At 41.4% G+C, this 20,688-nt stretch overlaps 1 protein-coding gene across 2 annotated transcripts in view; it reads left to right on the top strand.

Moving 5' to 3' along the window:
* Positions 1 to 2,220: 2,220 nt before the first annotated feature.
* Positions 2,221 to 20,688, top strand: part of ANAPC4 (anaphase promoting complex subunit 4) — a 42,420-nt gene continuing 23,952 nt past the window's right edge. For both annotated transcript variants that reach the window (XM_064286000.1, XM_023549767.2), the window contains exons 1-12: positions 2,221 to 2,303; positions 2,439 to 2,577; positions 7,398 to 7,503; positions 13,039 to 13,171; positions 14,929 to 15,003; positions 15,149 to 15,175; positions 15,261 to 15,305; positions 15,969 to 16,053; positions 16,728 to 16,832; positions 18,191 to 18,274; positions 19,384 to 19,470; positions 20,008 to 20,072. In XM_064286000.1, the coding sequence (XP_064142070.1) occupies positions 2,449 to 2,577; positions 7,398 to 7,503; positions 13,039 to 13,171; positions 14,929 to 15,003; positions 15,149 to 15,175; positions 15,261 to 15,305; positions 15,969 to 16,053; positions 16,728 to 16,832; positions 18,191 to 18,274; positions 19,384 to 19,470; positions 20,008 to 20,072 (941 nt within the window). In that variant the 5' untranslated portion in view covers positions 2,221 to 2,303; positions 2,439 to 2,448. The remainder of the gene's footprint in view (positions 2,304 to 2,438; positions 2,578 to 7,397; positions 7,504 to 13,038; positions 13,172 to 14,928; positions 15,004 to 15,148; positions 15,176 to 15,260; positions 15,306 to 15,968; positions 16,054 to 16,727; positions 16,833 to 18,190; positions 18,275 to 19,383; positions 19,471 to 20,007; positions 20,073 to 20,688) is intronic.

Raw genomic sequence — 20,688 nt, 5'->3', positions numbered from 1 at the left:
CTCTGTCTCCACTGTACTGTTTCTACCTCCACTAACAGTCCTTTTCATGTGTTGTCTGAGGGTTCCTACTTAGGAGAATTTCCAGGAAAGTGGGCATTCAACTTCCATAAGATTGTTTGGTGGATAGACACTGGACCCCCACCATCCAGATGATCAGTTATTGTCACCACGAAAACATTAAATAACACCTGAAAATGCATTTCATGAATAACAAAGGTATATACCCTTTCTCACCTTAGAAATGTTGACTTTGGAAGAATTTGGGGGACATGCTTATTTGCAGCAAAGGCAAGGGTTGCAAAAACCCACTTCTGAGGGAACAGGGTGGCATCAAGTCAAGAGTTAAGAACAGAGCCTGGCACAGAATGGATGCTTGATGAATACTTATTGCTTAATGAATTAATCTACTTCTGTCACCTACTTCCCAGGGGCTAGAGCCAAAAAGGGGTAAGAAGATGCTGCTTGCTGAAAGTCCAAGATCTGGCAGCCTCCTTCTCCTTTGAATGAGTAAAAGTTGATGGTTTTCTACCATAAATTTTAAGTTGAAGAATCACAATGATACTGTCAAATTCTTTTAGCCCAAGCACAGCTGTGGGAATTGTTGAATGTGCAGACACATTTAATTAAACATGTCCTTTATAAAGGAGCACCAGGAGGGTCAGCATTTACATGTTCTCTGCCAGGCTGGTCCGTGAGCCTTTGGGACCAAGCCCACCCTTGTCCCATGCATTTGCGTAGCCTCAAATTCACATAGATGCTCAAATAGCTGTAGGGTAAATCCCAGGTGAGCCCACAGAACCATTTATTATGGTGGGGCTATGACTATCAATAGAAGCCCTCATGGCACAATGGTTAAGCGTTTGGCTGCTAACCTAAAGGTTGGCGGTTTGAACCCTCCCAGCAGCGCCTCCAGAGAAAGACATGCTGATCTGCTCCCATAAAGATTAAATCTGAAAAAATCAAACCCGTTACCACTGAGTCATTTCCAACTCATAGTGACCCGATAGGATGGAGTAGAACTGCCCTACAAGGTTCCCAAGGCTGTAATCTTTACAGAAGCAGACTGCTACATCTTTCTCCCACAGAGCGGCTGGTGGGTTGAACTGCCAACCCTTCAGTTAGCAGCTGAGCACTTCAACCACTGTATCACCAGGGCTCTTCTGTAAATATTACAGCCTCCAAAACCCTATGGGGCAGTTTTCTGTCACATGGAATTGCAAGGAGTCAAAATCAACATGATGGCACACAACAACAACATGACTATCAGTATGTTGTGAGGCTGAGGCTGAAATAGGTTAAGGAATCAAGTATTAATTGCCTGTATCAAGGAGGTTCTAGAACAGGGTCCTCACCTGTGCTGCACGTTGGAATCACCCAGGAAGCTTTAGTAGATACAGATCCAAACCAGCCTGTTGGCATTCAGTCCGTTCTGACTCACGGCGACCTCTTCTGTGTTTGAGTAGAACCTCAGGTGGGTATTTTGAAAATACCCAACACTTCTATGCCAGGCCTTTCTTCCTAGACACCTCTGGGTGGATTCAACCACCAACTTTTCAGCTAGTAGTTTAACCGTTTCCGCCACCTAGGGACTCCTACTGAGGCTTATCAAGTGTTTATTGTCTTAATTGGTCTGGGGTGCCGCCTGGGCAAGGGGGATTTATGGCGCAGTGGTTAAGAGCTTGGCTATTAACCAAAGGGTCGGCAGTTAGATCCACCAGCTGCTCCTTGGAAACCGTATGGGGCAGTTCTACTCTGTCCTAGAGGGGCGTTATGAGTTGGAGTCGACTACATCATAACGGGTTTGGTTTTGGTTTCAAGGTGTTTCTACCGCGCAACCAGGCCTGAGAACCACTTGCTTATAGGTTGTCAAAGGAGGCTCCAGCTGGCCAGGCCCTAATATTTACATTCCTTTTCCTCTCCCCTTTTTTACCTCTGAGGCTTCAGCCCTAAACCTCTGACTGTCGCTTTGCCTACAGAAGCGAACTTCCAGGAAAACGGGAAAGGCCTGCGGGCATGCGCACGCGTGCACACGCATACACCCATTACCCAAAGGCGGGAGGGGCGCGCCCGCGCCCGCGCCCGCGCCCGCGCCCGCGCCCGCGCCCGCGCCCGCGCCCGCGCCCGCGCCCGCGCCCGCGCCCCCGTGCTTCGGCCCGGCCCGCCTCCTTCCTCTAGAGAGGAAGCCCCGGCGCCGGAAGTGGCCGCAGCGCGGGGGCGGTGGCGCGCTGTCCGGAGGCTCCTGCGCCCGCCGGTTGAGGAGCGAGGCAGCCGGCGAGGTGTGGGCCGCCGAGGCAAGCTCGCAGGTAGCGCCGCGTTCGGGGCTCCCGGCGGAGAGCCTGGGCCGAGGCGACGCTCGCACCTGGCTGGGGCAGGGCGGCTTGGGGGGCTCCCCGGACCCACGGGGGCTGCTGCCGGCCTCAACTGGGGTGTCGTTGCAGGGCCGCCCCCATGCTGCGTTTTCCGACCTGTTTCCCGTCCTTCCGCGTGGTGGGAGAGAAGCAGCTGCCGCAGGAGATCATTTTCCTGGTCTGGTCTCCGAAGCGGGATCTCATTGCTTTGGCCAACACAGCGGGCGAGGTAGGTGAGCAGGCGGACAGCCCCTGGGGCACGGGAGCACAGCCTGCGCGAACCTGTTTCCTATTCCGTAGACCTGGGCCACTGTGCTGCCTTCCGCTCCTTCCCAGGATGGCTGTAAACTTTTAAGTCAAAGTATAAGGGGCCAAGGAGTCCCTGGGCGCCCTAAACGGCTCATCGTTGACTACTAGCCCAAAGGTTACTGGTTTTAACCCTCCCTGAGGTGCCTCGGAAGAAAGGCCTGTTGATCTGCTTCTGAAAAGTCATGGCCTTGAAAACTCTGTGAAGCAGTTCTCTGCACACATGGAGCCGCCATGAGTAGGAATTGGCTGAAGGACAGCAACAACGTAAAGGGCCATGTATGAAAGATTATTTATGTTTGTATGCTGTTTTCGGTATTATATCGCTAAAACAGCAGTTTTCACACAGGTTAGCACAGTCACACAGTTCCGCAGCCCTAAGTTACCTTCACTTTCAGATTTATTTGTTAAAGGGATATTTTTTAAAGCCCCATTGTATGTCATTCTTGAGCTAGATGAAATGGTAGACCCACACACCCTGCCCTAAATTTGCTTACAGTTTACTAGCGGAAGATGAGTTATAGTTGTCAAACTTTTCGCTGCAAATGATCACATAGCTGTCATAGGCTATAGTTTAAGGATTTGCATTTTGATGTCTAAGTTTTACACTAGGGCTTGAATAGCCACCGTCCCAGTAAGAATACCTTTAAATTGAACAAGGGAGTGATGCTCTGATTTCCTGCCAGAATGTGCATGAGTGTTGTCATGTCAACGTTTCTGATTCGCATTACATTATGCTTCGCCTAGTACAACCCACTGTACCCAGCTTTCTGCTGAGAGTGCCTGTTACCTGGCAGCCATCTTGTAAGGAAACCTTCACTTGTGCATCTTTCCTCCTCTGGCCTCTTGGCAGCTTTCTTGGTAGCTGTCCGGCCACATGAGTCTTGTGTGTGCTGCCAGGTTTGGAAACTAGGTGGTAAGGAATTTACAGCCTGCAAAACTGCATCACCATGTTGTCTGCCACAGCTCGTCACCAGGGTATTGATGTCTTGTTTCTCAAGGCCTTTAAATGAACAGTTTCTTTCAGAAGGATCACCACCAAGCTGGTTCCTATGAGACAGAAGTTAAAGATATCCCAAGTGTCCAACTTTTCCAAAGTGCTGTACCACTCCAAAACCAAAAAGCCCGTTGCTGCTGAGTCAATTCTGACTCTTAGTGGCCCTATAGGACAGAGTAGAACTGCCCCATAGGATTTCCAAGGCTGTGATCTTTACAGAAGCAGACTGCTCCCCTCAGTACTCTCCTTCTCATCTTTGGGCTTGGTAATTTGCTGCAGTGTCTCACAGAACTCATGAAGCGTACTTACAGTTAAGTGGTTTATGGGGGAAGTAACGGTACAGCTCGGGAGGAGGATCAGCTTGGAAGTAACAGGAACAGCAACTCAGGACAGCATCTTCTCACCCTCTGCCACCAGGCCCTGCTGGGGGCCTTCTTGGGCAAGTGTTACACCTTGAAGTTCCGTGGGTCAGCAAGGCTTACTGTGGCTGTCTTGTGCGAGTCTCCTGGTACTGCCGTCGCTCACTGTGTCTTTGGTGTTATAGCTCCTCTCTCCGTCTCTCCGCTTCTTTTTCTCTCCCCTTCCCCCTTTTTTTCTCCCCACTCTCCTCCCACATCTCCCTTTAAGCCTAGCAGGGTGGCAGAACTGACCAGTGTCATTAGAGTTCCATTCAACTTGTTTGCATGGTCCCACCCTTACAAGGGCAACGTGTGGCTTCTTTACATTGTTAGCAGGCTGTCCAATCCCCTTGGTGGGCCCTAAGTATCTCATTTGCATAGCCTTACCCAGTGATTTGGTGGGAGTTACAAAGACTGGGGCTAGAAGGGACACATTAAGTAATTCACTCTCTTATGCCAGGACGCTTTGTAACTCTGTTGTGGTTCTAGATAAGAATACAGATCATTCAGTCACAGCAGTAGGGAGGAAGGTAGAGAATAGGGCTCTCAGTGCCATCAGATGGGTGGGTGTGAGAGTGGACACCTGTTGTCTCCATTTTCTTAGTGAAGACATGAGCAAGGGCATTGTCTAAGAGCTAGACTGGTGGGGAAAATATTGGAAGTTACAGAAGAATGTATTATTAAAAAGATGACAGGGCGAGTGGACTAGGGAAATAACAGGCTTGCCAATCAGTTTTAACAGGCACGTAAGGTTAGTGGTGGTGTAATTCGAGGGAGAGAGTGGTAGTGATTCAGTGGTAGAATTCTTGCCTTCTATGTGGGAGACCTGAGTTCAGTTCCCAGCTGATGCATCTCATGCACAACTGTCACCTGTCAGTGGGGGCTTGTGTGTTGGTATGATGCTGACGGATTTCAGTGGCGCGTCCAGACTAAGAAAGACTAGGAAGAAAGTCCTGGCGATCCGCGTCTGAAAAACCAGCCAATGAAAACCCTGTGGATCACAACAGCCTGATCCCGTTGTACATGAAGACGCCATGTTTTGGGGCCGACTTGGCAGCTAACAGCATCAATTTGAGAGAAACCACTGAGCATGGTTGTTTGTCTCTTCAGTGCTGTTCAGCTGTGTGGATGCAGCCATGATTTGGTTTAACCAAGGTTGTTGTTTGGAAGTATGACAAAGCAAGAGAGATGCAAGGAAGTCGAAGTTCCGTACAGTGAAACTTGTGAGAGCTGGAACTCAACGGGACTGCCTTGTTTTGCCGGGTCTTGCAAGTTTCCCACCTTTGACAGAGTGCAGTCTTACCAGTTTTCTATCACGCATTTTAGTGGAAAATATTTGCGTTTTCCTTCTCTGACAGGTTTCTGCCTTACACAGCTTCCGGCTTCCGCAGGTTTTACTGTAGATGCAAGGGAAGTGATAGCAGTGATGGGCCTGGATTCTGACCTCATTAAGAGTGGAAGTGAGGGCATGTGTGGGATGAATGACAGCAAATAGGTGGTATGCTCAGCGGAGTGTATGTCCTGGTGGGGCTGCAGAATTGGAGTTGGGTATTAGTAGCGGTGAGTTGGGAGGATAGAGGTGGTTGGTGGAAATGAGAAATTTGGAACTGAGATTAGGGCACCATTGCTGTTGTTGGTAATGACATGGTTGAGGGTGTGACCTTGGGAGTAGCTGAGCGGAGACTGAAGATGTCATCATTGGAGGAGAGGTAGTTGAAAACTGAAAAGCCTGACATTGTGGACCTGGAATTGCCAAAAGCGATGAAAAGTAGTACTGGGAAACACAAGTGAACCAGGAGTCCACAGCTCTAAGGTATGAGTGGAATGGCCTAGTGGTCTGTAGATGACTGCAGTTAAGAGGGATAGTGGGTAATATTTCGTCTCATTGCATGTGATTTAACGTTAGGGATTTTAGAAAAGAGAAAAAAAAAAAGGTCCGGAAGTGGCAGTGAGCATCAGGGAGGACACTCACTTCATCTTCTAGCCCTACTGTATACGGGCATGGGACTCGAAACAACTACCACATTGAGAGGTCTGCAGGAACGCGGTGTCTTCAGATGAGAGGATGAAGATACAGGGTATCTTGGTGACATCTGACCAGGAGTTCCAGAGGGCACAGAGGAAGGGCTTTCAAAGGAAGGACTGGTGGGAGTGGGCTCAGAAGAGAGAGCATCAAGGCTAGGGAATGAGTGATTCCTTGGGAGTCCTGAATTCCCTGTGGTGACTGGTAACAGGGCACTAAGTCAAGGAGTGGTGATGAAGCTGTGAGCGTGGGGAACTGAGGTGGTGTGGGAGGCGTGTTCAGCAGCATGTGCAGTGGTGAGGCCTTCTTAGTTTCAATGGTTGTCTAGAGGCTGGAGTAGGGAGCATCTTATCTGAAGCTCAGGGAGCCCTGTAGTTATCATCTTGATCCTCTGAAGTGGGTACTTAGTACGTGTGGAAATGGAAATTTAGGATGGCTAAGTGATTTGCCCTTGTGGCGCAGTGGTTAAGAACTGTGACTGCTTACCAAAAGGTCAGCTGTTTGAATCTACCTTGGAAACCCCGAGGGACATTTCTACCTTGTCCTGTAGGGTCATTATGAGTCAGAATCGGCTCAACGGCAACAAGATTTTTTTGTAAGCAACTTGTCTCTCCCTGGGTGATGCCAATGATTAATGTGTCCAGCTGCCAGTGGAAAGGTCGGAGGTTCAAATCTACTTCTGAAAAATCAGCCATTGAAAACCCTATGGAGCACAGTTCCACTCTAACAGGGGGTCGCCATAAGCTGGAATTGATTCAGTGGCAGCTGGTACTGTTAAGTGGTCTAAAATCCATGGCTAGTAAGTGACATAGCTGAAAATAGATTCTGAGTTGTCTGATTGCAAGTCTAGTGTTGCTTGAGTATATCGTTAGGTACCCTCGAGTCAATGGCGACCCACAGTGACCCCGTGTGACAGAGTAGAAGCTTCCGTGCAGATTTGGCTGTCTTACATCTGCCTTTTTAGTGCTATTTATGTTCTTTCTTTGTCGTCTTGGCCAGGCTGTTTATTCCTTTCTAAAATGTAAGTTTCCAGTTGACATTACAGGTGGGACAGTATATAGGGTTCAGGGTTAAATTAGATCTTAGTGTTTCACCCATTTCTCTCAAAATACCTTATGTTCATTGTCTTTCTCTAATCTCTTCAGATTAAAAAAAAACAAAAAACAAACCAAACCCAGTGCCGTCAAGTCGATTCCGACTCATAGCGACCGTATAACTAAGTATTAAAGAAATGGGCATTTAAAAACAAATTTTGTAGTGGGGATCTAGGTTTATTTTTGGAAATTGATTTTTTATTTTCTGCCACCATCTCTGTTTTGTCGTAGGTTTTACTACATCGACTTGCAAGTTTTCACCGGGTTTGGAGCTTCCCACCAAATGAAAATACAGGAAAGGAAGTGACCTGTCTGGCGTGGAGACCAGATGGCAAACGTAATGATTGTCTTATAAAAAATATATTTTTATTATTACCAAAGAGTTGCCGGTAAAGAAAGCTCATTTCCAGAAATAATTTATTGTTCCACTTATATCCTAGAACTTTAAATACTAGTTTAGGGTCTTTGTTTTTAGAAGGTTTAAAATTTTTCTGTAGAACCCAGATTAAGTCTATTATCTCGTTTCTTGGCAACGATAACTCTAAAATGAAATCTGATGGGCTATAAAAGCTGCTTTGGTTTTGTTCCTTCTGCTGTCCAGTCCTGCACCATTTGGCCCAGCCTCCATGTGCTGCTCACCAGTCAGTTCAGTGCCGTCGTGGTCTTCCCTTCCTTCCCCCATAGGCCTCTCCCCACTGTATTTTTGTACTAAATGTGTGGCTCATGCTTACTCATTTCTCTGTGCATGTCCATTTACCTCACCTGAAGGACTATCAGATCCGACTCCACTTCTTCTAGTTCTGTGTGCTCTCTCTTCTCCTGGCGCCCCTTTACGTTGTAGCTGGTTATGGCTGCAATGACTGAACTTGCTCTTCTCCCATCTGTTGTTTTTACAATGACAGCCCCTGTATGATCTGTTGTGCGCGTACAGTGACTACAGTAAAATGTAAACCTATCGCTGGTGCTTTCAGAAAAAGAACTGAATTTTTTTTTTGGTATGTACTCATTGGTACAGTGGTTACAGCACTTGGCTGCTAACCAGAAGGTCGACATTCAGAACCCGCCAGTCGCTCCGTGGGGGAAAGATGTGGCAGTCTGCTTCTGTAAAGATTTACAGCCTTGGAAAACCTGTGGGGCACTTCTACTTTGTCCTGTAGGGTCGCTGTGAGTCAGAATCAACTTGATGGCAGTGGGTTTGATTTTTTTGGCTCTTTCTCGTTGCTTAACTTTTTTTGTAGACACATATAAATAAATAAAAAAAAGAGTCCTGAAAGCCCATCACCTTTCCAGACCTTTCTTGATAAAGTATGTACATTTGTAGAGATGTAGACATACAGTATTATCAAAAGAAGGTAATTCAAGGTGTGCTATTTTGTTAGGTATTTTTTTTGGAGGGGGTAAGTTCACCCTTTTTATTTTATTTTTTAAGTTCACCCTTTTTATGTCAGTGTATATAGATATATCAATGTATAGTAATCAGGGTTTTGAACTGGTTCAAACCGGTTCAGTCATGGCTGGTGAAGTGAAACTGGAAGGGACCTCAACTTTTTAAAATTTGCGTGATCGAGAACCATATGGGAAGGGGAAAAATTACAAGTAGAAGCCCTAGAATGGGAGATTTGGGAGAGGTGTAGTGAGCCCTTTCAGGAGCTTGATGAGTGAGATTGAATTATTGGCAGGACTCAGGACAGCAACACATATTCAAAGCCACACAGTTGGCTGCCATCTTTTATGTTGGGCACCATTGTTTCTGACTCTGCAGAATTCAGTGGGTAATAGATTTGGTTGCTATGCAACGCGTATGCTCCCCTTGTTTTCTAATAGGGAGATTAAGTTTCTAGCAGGGCTTTGACCTGTAATTTTTCCCATTCCAGCTATGGTTCTGAGTCACCCAAATTTTAAAAATTCATATCTCTTCCAGTGTCAGCACTGCCCACCCCCCAGCCCCACACCCTGGCCATTACCAAACTGGAATAAACTGGTTCAAAGCCCTGATAGTGATTAATGTATAGTAATCCATTTTATTTATATATTGTAATTTACCACTCATCTATCAGTTTGGCTTACTGTGGTGGCTTGCATGTTGCTGTGTTACTGAAAGCTATGCCACTGGTATTTCAGATACCAGCAGGGTCACCCATGGCGGACAGGTTTCAAGGCTGGGGCCGACTGTGAAACAGACCATCTATTGCTCATCTGTAAGTTCAAGTTGAAGCTGAAGAAAATTAAAGTCCACAAGATCCACAACACAACCTTGAGTATATGCCACCTGAATTTAGACAACGATCTAAAGAATAGATTTGATGTGTTGAACAGTAATGACTAAAGACCAGATGAGTTGTAGAATAACATCAGGGGCATCATTCATGAAGAAAGCAAGAGGTCATTAAATGGATGTCAGAAGAGACTCTGAAACTTGCTTTTGAATGTAGAGTAGCTAAAATGAATGGAAGTAATGGTGAAGTAAAAGAGCTGAACAGAAGATTTCAAGGGGTGGCTCAGGGAGACAAAGGAAGGTATTATAATGAAATGTGCAGAGACCTAGAGTTGGAAAACCAAAAGGGAAGAAAACTTGGCATTTCTTAAGCTGAAAGCACTGAAGAAGGAATTCAGGCCTGGAATTTCAGTACTTAAGGATCCTGTGGGCAAAAATGTTGAACAATACAGGCAGTGTCAAAAGAAGATGGAAGGAATATACAGAGTCACTGTACCAAAAAGAATTGGTTAATGTTCACCCATTTCAGGAGGTAGCATATGATTGGGAACTGATGGCATTGAAGGAATAAGTCCAAGCTGCACTAAAGACATTGACGAAAAGCAAGACTTCAGAAATTGACAGAATACCGATAGAGATGTTTCAGCAAATGGATGCAAAGCTGAAAGCACTCACTGTTCTGTGCCAAGAAATTTGGAAGACAGCTACCTGGCCAACTGACTGGAAGAGATCCACATTTGTGCCCATTATTCAAGAAATGTGATCCAACAGAATGCGGAAATTATTGAACAGTATCATTAATATCACACACAAGTAAAATTTTGCTGAAGATAATTCAAAAACAGTTGCAGCAGTACATCAGCAGGGAACTTCCAGAAATTCAAGCCAGATTCAAGAGGATGTGGGACAAAGGATGTCATTGTTGATGTCAGATGGATCTTGGCTGAAAGCAGAGAATACCAGAGAGATGTTTCCCTTTGTTTTATTGACTATGCAAAGACATTCAGCTGTGTGGATCATAACCAGTTACGGATAATATTGCGAAGAATGGGAATTCCATAATACTTAATTGTGCTCATGAGGAACCTATACATAGTCCGGGAGGTAGTCATTCAAACAGAACAAGGGGATACTGCATGGTTTAAAATTAGGAAAGGTGTATGTCAGGGTTGTATCCTTTCACCATACTTACTCATTCCGTATGCTGAGCAAATAATCCGAGAAGCTGGACTACACGAAGAAGACTGTGGTGTCAGGATTATAGGAAGACTCATTAGTAACCTGCAGTATGCAGATGACACAACCTTGCTTTCTGAAAGTGAAGAAAACTTGAAGCACTTACTGATGAAGATCAAAGACTACCGCCTTCAGCATGAATTACGCCTTAACATAAAGACAACAAAAATCCTCACAACTGGACCAATAAGCAACATCACGAGAAACAGAAAATATTGAAGTTGTCAAGAATTTTATTTTACTTTGATTCACAATTAGAGCTCACGAAAGCAGCAATCAAGAAATTAACGCAGTGCATTGGGCACATCTGCTGTAAAAGACCTCTTGAAAGTGTTAAAAAGCAAGGATACCACCTTGAGGACTAAAGTGCACCTGGTCAAAGTCATGCTATTTTCAGTCGCCTCATATGCGTGCAAAAGCTGGACAGTGAGTAAGGAAGACCAAAGAAGAATTGATGTCTTTGAATTATGGTGTTGATGAAGAATATTGAGTATACCATGGACTGTTGGAAAAATGAGCAAATCTGTCATGGAAGAAGTGTGGCCAGAATGCTCCTTAGAATCGAGGATGGTGAGACTTCATCTCATGTAATTTGGTTATGTTATCAGGAGGGACCAGTCCCTGGAGAAGCACATCATGCTAGATAAAGTAGAGGATCATTGAAAAATAAGACCCTAATTGAGATGGATTGACACAGTGCCTGCAACAGTGGGCTTAAACATAGCAATGATTGTGGGTGGCGCTGGACTGGGCAGTGTTTCGTTCGGTTATACACAGAGTCGCTATGAGTTGGACTAACTTGACGGCACCTGACAAGAACGACAACAATCCATTTTATTTATATATTGTGATTTACTAACTCTGTCTCCCTTGGTGGACATTTAGAGAGTTTCCCTTTTTTAGCTTTTATGAATAATGCTGCATAAAACGTTCTGAACACTGGAAGGAACTTTGTGTGATTAGCTCTTAGGTTGATTCCCAGAAGTGGGATTTCTAGGAGTGCTTTTAAAATTCTGTACTCATTTTGCTCAGCTCTTATTTTGTCTTTTAGTTATACTTAACTATATGTAGGATATGTGTAAAATTAGAAGGCTTTATAAGTAACATCTTGAGATCTCCTGTTAGTATTTTTCCCAAAACACTAGGATCTCAAAGATGAATCATGAAAGTCAGTGTGTATTAAAACTTATTTACTTCAGTGTGCTTATCAGTAAAAAATATGTCTCATGTTTTTGGACAGTAAAGCATGGCTTTTGTTAGATAGTAGTTATTCCAAGATTATTTTAAGTTGTTTTTAAGGAGAGGGGGTGGAATTGCCTTATATCTAGCACAGGTAGCCTGGACTGGCACATGTTGAAACTCACTGACCTCTGTTTAGAAATCCTTAAGTTTGCTAAGTTAGGAACTGGTTAATGACTTATATAGAGAAACTGCTAAGTAATTCAGCCGTAGTGAAATGAGGAAGGTTCATCGTTAAGGATTAGAAATACAAAACGGGGTGCGGGGGACTCTTAAGGACAGAGCAGGTGGAATAAGTTTTTACCTTTTAGACATGTTTCAGGGACCAGTATGTCTTGGTAAAGGAGCCTTGGTGGCACAGTGCTTAAAGCAATCAGCTGCTAACTGCAGAGTTGGTGGTTCAAACCCACCACCACCTCTGTGGGAGAAAGACGTGGCAGTCTGCTTCTGTAAGTAAAGATTAAAATCAAAACTTGGTTGCCATCGAGTCAATTCTGACTCATAACAACCCTATAGGACAGTGTAGAGCTACTCCATAGGTTTCCAAGGAGCACCTGGTGGATTTGAACTATGAACCTTTTGGTTAGCAGCCAAATGCTTAACCACTGTGCCACCAGGGCTCCTTTCTGTAAGGATTACAGTGTTGGACACCCTATGGGGTAGTTCTACTCTGTCCTATAGGGTTACTATGAGTCAAAATCAGCTAGATGGCAACGGTCAGTAGGTTATGTCTTAGTCATAAGATATTATTGTGAATCTGTCGAGACTTGCCCTGTATTTTCTGCTTGACAGTTAGGGTTCTAATCTAGAGACAAGTAAGACTATAAGTATGGACGTGAGATGGTGGTAGATCTCTCATGAAAGTTTGAACACTTGAAGATAAACTTAGATGGAAGTGTGTTACTATTCTGTGCCGTCAAGTCAATTCCAACTCATAGCTACCCTATACGGCAGGGTAGAACTGCCCCATAGGGTTTCTTTTGGAGTAATCTTAAAAGTGTAACTATATGCAAATATCTCTTTGGTTTTTAAGATATTACTTAATGTCAGGGTTTTTAGGTCAAATAATTTCTGTGGTTAAGATTGTATTTAAAATAGTAAAACTGGGCAGTAAGTGAAATACCCATTTGTTTTTCTCAAATATTACACTAATTTGTTCTGTTTTTTCTTATCTTGTTTTAGTTTTGGCCTTTGCTCTTGCTGACACCAAAAAAATTGTTTTGTGTGATGTGGAAAAACCTGAAAGCTTGCACTCATTTTCTGTGGAGGCTCCAGTTTCTTGTATGCATTGGATGGAAGTGACCGTAGAAAGCAGGTAGAGTAATAAAGGAAGAAAAACTCCAGTGGTCACCATAGAACATTTGTAAAGTTTCATTTTTTAAAACGGTAACTTGTGAGTGTTGAGTGGTATATAGATCTGAGTGTTGAATGGATATGTACGTTGCATTTAAATTTGGATTTTAAGTTTAGCTGGATGAAATTTTTTAATGCTTTGTTAGGCTTTTTTCCTGAAAAAATCTATTTTCTTATTGGAGCAATAATGCCTTAGTGGCTGTTTTTTTTTTTCCTTTTTTAAGTCGTGTTTAGTATTTGATGGCAATGATTTATACTTCCAAGTAACATTAATTAAAATTACCGATTAGCAGGTACAGGTTCTGTTTTTCTTTTCACCATCTATTTTGTCTGGAGCTTTGTTTTTTGTGTCTTAGTAAATAGTCTTGGAGTATAAAAAGTGCTGAATGGGTTCTTTCTGTGTTCATAGTGCCTAATAGTTTCCTTGTTTCATGAAAATAATTTTGCTTTCTGCGTGGTCAAGCAATACACCAGGTGTGCAATAAAGATGGCCTAAAGGATCAGTGGGTTTAGCTATTATTGAAAAAAAAAATTCTTTTGGCTTTTGGGGAAATGTGATAATTTTCTTTGCATTTTGCGTCCCTTTCTAATTAAATTCATTAATATCAAATAAATTTGTAAGTCCTGAATATTAATTGATAACATTCCTAAGAGGTGCTTGGAAAGAATCAGATGACAAGGATCTAGCCTAGGGTTTGAAATTTCCTGATTAAAAAAACAGAGTGATTAATCCATCATCAAATAATCAAGGATTGCAGGTGGTTGTGTAAATTCATAGAAGGGTGGGGAAGCAGAGCATACCGTATACTTTCTATCCCAGTCCAGTTACCTGCTAAATGTCTTCCTAACACATTTCCTACTAATAGTTAATTGATGCTATGTGGAGATTCTAGGGTCTCTCAGGACAGCTACTTTGTGTAAAGTGGGAAACAGTGCTTGTCAAGTCACCACTTTTTCACTTGCTTGCTCATTTATTTCCAGCCTTTTTTGGAGGTAGAATTTAGAAGGAAAAAAAGGGGGGTAACTAGACTATTTCAAAGTGTACGTGTAGTCAGTCTTAGAAATCTGCTGACTTATCAAATTGCCATGTGCATATAAGCTCTGAACCTTTGCTGTCAAGTTGATTACGACTCCTAGTGACCCGATAGGACAGAGTAGAACTCTGCCCCATAGGGTTTCCAAGGCTGTACTTTTTATGGGAGCAGATCGCCAGGTCTTTTCTCCTGCAGAGCCACACTAGTGAGTTCGAACCACGACCTTTCGGTTAACAGTGAGTACTTAATCACTGTGCCACCAGGGCTCCATACGTAAGCTGTAGAATCCACAAATAAATGATGTAATCATTGTGGTGGTCTTTAAAATTACTCTAGGTACTCATATGTTTAGTGGGGTTTCTTACATGAGAATTAAATCATAAAATCTCAGTACATGAATACTGAGTTTATGTGATGCTGAGAAAATTAAGTTTGTTCCTCTAACTGTAGAATGAGCAGACTGATTGCTTTTCCAAAAAAATAAAACCCCTTTTAAACCAAGAGCTTCCTGCTTTTCTTTTCTATTTGTGATTGGTATGGTCACTATTTTACAATGGTAATATGTTTGTGGCATCTGTTTACTTGGTAGCGTTATAAAACTGGGCAGTTTTTTTAAAAATTAACATTTTTTAATGGGAAGGGAAGTACAATGTTTGCTGTTCTGTAATTTTTTTTTCCTTCTCAGTGTTTTAACATCCTTTTATAATGCTGAGGATGAGTCAAATCTTCTCCTACCTAAATTACCTACGTTGCCAAAAAAGTGAGTAACAGAGTTTACTTTCTTCAGAATTACTGTTGCAGATTTTTTTTCTTTACTCTTAACATTTATGTGACAGTTTATAAGTTTTTAAAAATAAATTTTTATTGAGGGTATTTCTTACCTTAATCTTTTTTTTTTTTTTTAGTTATAGCAACACCTCAAAAATATTTAGGTAAGGTACTCCTTTTTTTAAAAGTAAGATAATTTATTATTTGGTATATAGTTGAAAGATAACCTTCTTGTTTTTTATATTTTAGTGAAGAAAATTCTGATGAAATTATTAAGCTCTTGGGAGATGTCAGGTAAATCTTGCATATGTCTTAAACAGCAAGTCCAGTTTCCTAAAGTTGGTATTTAATATTTGAGGCAATTTCAAGATCAAGTCCATTATTTGGTGTGTTATTTCATTGCTGACATAGCAGCTCTGAACAGTATACACATTACTGCCTGTTACTGTTTTTTTTTTGTATGGTCTTTCATTTTGGCAAGTTTTGACCAACAGTGTATCATAATTTATCTCTCTTTAAGTAAAAGAGAACAGATGTACTAGAGTTTCTAAAATTTAGATTTAAATACTAAAATTCTTTAAGCCCCCTAATAGATTTAGTGTCATAGCCATGATAAAACTGATGGCACTTGGTATTAGCTGGGAAAAGTGTTACTGTGTTACTGAGAGTGTATCGATACAATTGCCCTTAAAATAATATATTCTTATTTTGCTGTAAGCTGATTTTTTAAGCTAGGTGGAATTTATGTTTTTTCTTTAGATAAAAAGGGGTAAGCTCAGTATGATTGAAGATGAAGTATAAGTCGGTGGATTTGTGGGGTAGTTTCAGTTGCCCTCGCGGGGGGAGGGCTTTAGCACGGAGATTAGATCATAGCAGTAACAATTTCAGTCTTGGTTTAAGAATTTGGTCATCTCTGTTGTTGATTGGTCCTCAGCTTGTTGCATTATTTTTAATTAGGCTTAATATTCTTGTCCTTGGAGGAAGTTCTGGATTTATTGAGCTTTATGCCTATGGAATGTTCAAAATTGCTCGAGTCACAGGGGTAAGTTTTTCTTGAAAATTTTCTATATCATTTCTGTGAGAATGTTACAAGTAATTGATTTATGGAAAAAGAATAAAACACAGTTTTTCAGTTTCAGCTATTGAGATGATTAGTTCTTAAATGTTTTGAGGATAGTTTTCTTACTAAGATAAAATAGTGATAAGATGTTTATAAAGATTGGGGGCTATTCGTGGATTTTAGGTAAGTTTTTTTTTTTTTTTTTTAAGGTTAGTATAATACACTTGATTGTGATTGAGAGCTTTCCTATCCTGCTATAGAGAAGAGCTGGAATTTGTGATTAGAATGTAATGAAAGTCATCAAAGACAATCTTATGCTCAGTGCTGAGTCAGCCACAGCTGCTGAGTCTTAGTCTTTCTCCATAGTGTTTCCTCTTTGCTCTTACCGTTTTCCCAGGAGGCAAAAGATACTGTAGACTGTGTGGCATATGTTGGTTCTCCAGCATAGATTTGGGACCTTGGAGGGATGCGTGTGTGTATTTGTGCCCTCGGGATTAAGAAGGGCCATGCAGGGGATGCCCACCCTCATGTGCTACACATGAGCCAGGTGTATGTGTTTCGACATTGGAAGACTCTTTGTGAATTCTCCCTGTATTATAAGCAGATGCAGGCTAGCAGTAATACTGAATATACTGAGGGATCTGACTGTCTTACAGATTGCTGGTACTTGCCTTGCATTATGCTTATCAAGTGATTTGAAATCATTATCAGTGGTCACAGAGGTTTCTACTGATGGTGCTTCAGAAGTTTCATACTTCCAGGTGAGTATTGATACCTAATAGCAGTATAGAGTAAATGTATTTCTGATAGATTTTACAGGTTTTTATTTTATCAGTGGATTCTAATGTTGATTAAAACCAAACAAACCAAAAAAAATCTACTACTAGGAGTTTCCAAAAATCTTATGTATAGAATATTAGTATAGTGAATACTATTTTATTGTCTCCGTGTACAATATTGTTTTTGTAAAAATGGTGTTTTGATGGTCTGTTAATGACCTGGCCACTGTACCAATTCAACTTTGTACCATGTGTTTTGTCAAGACTTTTGACCCTAATAAAAATAAGAAAAACTAGTATTTATTGATTGTTTAATATGTGCCAGGTACTGAGTGTTCATGGTAGTTATTTGAATCTGCACTGCAATCTAATAGGTACAGATGGTTATTATCCTCATTCTGTAGAAGAGTGAATGGGTATCACAGGGAATGCAGAACTTGCTTGGTGATGTAGGGTTGGAAAGTGGTGCCAGGCGGTCTGCGCTCTTAACTAGCGCATTGCCTCTTATATAAGGTGGCCGCTTAATATTAGAAAAAACCTTTTTTGTTGTGTGCAGTTTTTATTGTAGGGTGAGGAAACTGTTTGATCTAGTCTTTAAATTTCAGTAGCCTTGCCTTCAACAAATCTTCCTAAAATTGTCATCTTAAATATCCCAAGCACTTACCCAAAGTGCACCTGGACTCTCAAAAGTAGAACAACAACAAAAAATTTTAAAAAATGCGAGATGGCAGATTGTATGATGCCTTCCAACAGTCTTACTTATATTCAGAGCTCCAGGATTGACTTAGTGGTTCACTGCGACTGTGGTTGATTTTCCCTCTTCTGTGAAAATGGGATTTCCAAGATTGTATTTGGCGCTATAACAAAATGGTTTATTATTTCTGTGGAGTTTGTAATAGACATTTTTAATAACAGCTTTATGGGATAATTCACATGTCATTGTAACAGATATTTCACTTGTGGTTATTAATAGCTTATAATTCCTTTTCTTTCCTTCAATAATTTGTATGTATATTTGCGATCATGTTTTAAGTTCCTTGTAATAGTGTCACAAAATAGGTCATGACATTATTCTAGATAGGTAGGGGGGATGGATGACCCAGAGAGCATGGACTGTACACAATTAGGCAGCGGATTAGAAAATCGTAAAATGATGTCTCTTTGTCTCTGAGCTGTGTTATGCTCAAAGAGTAGGATTCTGATACTGTCTTATATGTAGGTAGACTCTTCCGTAAACGACAGGTTTGTTTGTTTGATATTGAGCTGGGAGGGACTGATCCACCTTTAAAAGAAGCAAGTATGTCTGATTGTGACTGCACTTTATTCTTTTGATTTTACAGCTCAAAACCAATCTACTGTACTCTTTCTTACCTGAAGTAACTCGGATGGCCAGAAAGTTTACTCACATTTCAGCTCTTTTGCAGGTATTTATAGCTTGTTTTATGTGAACATGTACTATAAGTGTTCTGAAGTACTGTAAATAAACTTTAAAGTTTTATTTTGTAAAGCTGTCTGTGGTTGAAGTGTCTATCCTGATAGCTGATCTTATAATCTCAATCAAAGGAAGAAAAGGAAATTTAATTGAGAATCTGTTCCCACTTAACCCTATTTACCACCTCAAAGAGAAAAGAAGAAGAAAAAAGCTTAAACCTTTTTTTAAATATTCCCATAAATAAAATCCTATTTGGGACTTTTACAAGTTTTGTTGTAAATAACGTACTGTGGAAACAGTCATCAATCCTGTCAGTTAATTTTTGTGCAGAATAAACCCACCCTAAATGTACTCATGATTCTGTAGGTTGCCCATTTGAGCTGGGTTCATCCAGGTGGTTCTGTTGATCTGGGCCAGCTTCATCTCATCTCTGCTGGGCTTGGTCATGCATCTGTGCTCAACGGGCTGATTTAAGTGTCCCTCTTCTGTAATGGTTTTGTCTCTGCTCCACACCCCTCATCCTCCAGCAAGCCAGCCCCTGCTTGTTCACGTGATGGTGGTGGCAGGGGTCTTTATTGCAAGCAGAAGCATGCAAAGGCTTTGAGGCCCTGGACTCACAGCTTCACTTCTGCTGCATCCTGTTGATACAAAGCAAGATGCAAGGCCAGCCCAGATACAGGGGCTGGAGAAGTTGACTTGGTGGGAGGAACTAAAAAGAATTTTGGCTTTTTTTTTTTTTTAAGGATCCTGTTTTAAAGCTGAATAGCTGACCAGACGAGCCTTTTGACAGTTAGTGTACATAAAAGATATATATATATATATAAAAGCTTGAGGGTATTTACCTTATGAGATAGAAACTTAATTTTAAGAAAGCTTTATTTTAAAATTCTAAGAATCATAGAAATTTGTATAGTTTAGTGATTATTAAATGTTAACTGTGGTCGTTTTAGCACATGATCTCTTTATCTCAAGCTTAACTAAGAGTGATTGAAAGCAAATTTTGGATTCCTCTGAGTAATTGAGAATAAGAAGCCTATATTATTTAATTAGCATATTGATTTAAACATTTTTACTAATTTAATTTTTTTTTCTTGCTGATAGTATATAAATTTGTCACTTACGTGCATGTGTGAGGCGTGGGAGGAAATACTGATGCAGATGGATTCTCGCCTCACCACATTTGTGCAGGTAATGTAACCAAAGGTTCCGCAGAAAGAGTTAAAGAATAGTCCGTGTCCGTATTTATTTTATGAGGTACAAGAGAAGAAATCAGTCTAATTTGTAAAAGGCGGAGATCATGGTTTCTTTCAAATGGCTTGGTCTAACCTCAAACAACTAGAAAATTGTGATCCGTGTCACTGAATTGTACATGTAGAAACTGTTGAATTGGTGTATGTTTTGCTGTGTATATTCTTGACAACAGTAACAAAAAAATAAAATGAAAAAAAAACTGACATGACCAAAAAAAGAGTTCTTTTTAGAGAGATTTGCACAAAGGGCTCTTTTCCCATTGGTACAACTTAGTCGGGGACAGGATTGTGGAATGGAGCAGATGGGCTTCGGAGGGACAGGTTTTGGAATAGCTGACTGTCTTCAAGTCATTGGTATTTGGGTGATCAATTTAAATATGGATTTGGGGGAAGGTTGAGGAGAAGAATTGGAGTCATGTTCCTATAATTTTGAATAAATATGATTTATTAAAATATTTATCATCGTTTTCTTTAGGAAAAGAACACAACCACATCAGTGCAAGATGAATTCATGCACCTGCTGCTGTGGGGCAAAGCAAGGTAATAAACTCATTTTGGGGGCTCTTTCTTTTCTCTCGTCTTTGAGAGCTTTTTTTTTTAATTTTTTAATTTCGAGAGTAATTCGTACTCATCGTTAAAAAATGTACAACAACAAAATGTACAACAACAAAAAATACTGTAAAAAGCCCTCTTAATTCCGTTACCCAGTATAAAACCAGCAAAACCTATTGCTGTAGAGTCAATTTCAACTCATAGCGACCTTATAGGACAGAGTAGGACTGGCGCGTAGGGTTTCCAACACTGTGAATCTTTATGGAAGCAGACTGTTACCCAGTATCAAAAAAACCAAACCCATTGCTGTTGAGTTGATTACGACTCATAGCAATCCTGTAGGACAGAACAGAACTGCCCCATAGGGTTTCCAAGGTGCTACTGGTGGGTTCAAACTGCAGACCTTTTGGTTAGCAACCGTAGCTCTTAACCGCTGTGCCACCAGGGCTCCGATAACTGTTCAGTGTATATCTTTCTGGACTTCCCTATACACATGTTTTTTATGTAGACATAAAAATACACAAAAAATTTTAAACTTTCATACATTAATATAGATATGTGTGTATGTATATGCATACACGTACATACATACAGACATATATTG

The sequence above is a fragment of the Loxodonta africana genome, chromosome 5 (genome assembly GCF_030014295.1).
Source record: "Loxodonta africana isolate mLoxAfr1 chromosome 5, mLoxAfr1.hap2, whole genome shotgun sequence".
NCBI classification, from domain to species: Eukaryota; Metazoa; Chordata; class Mammalia; order Proboscidea; family Elephantidae; genus Loxodonta; species Loxodonta africana.
Note: the sequence above shows the minus strand (reverse complement) of the source record. Positions and strands in the feature narration are given on the sequence as shown.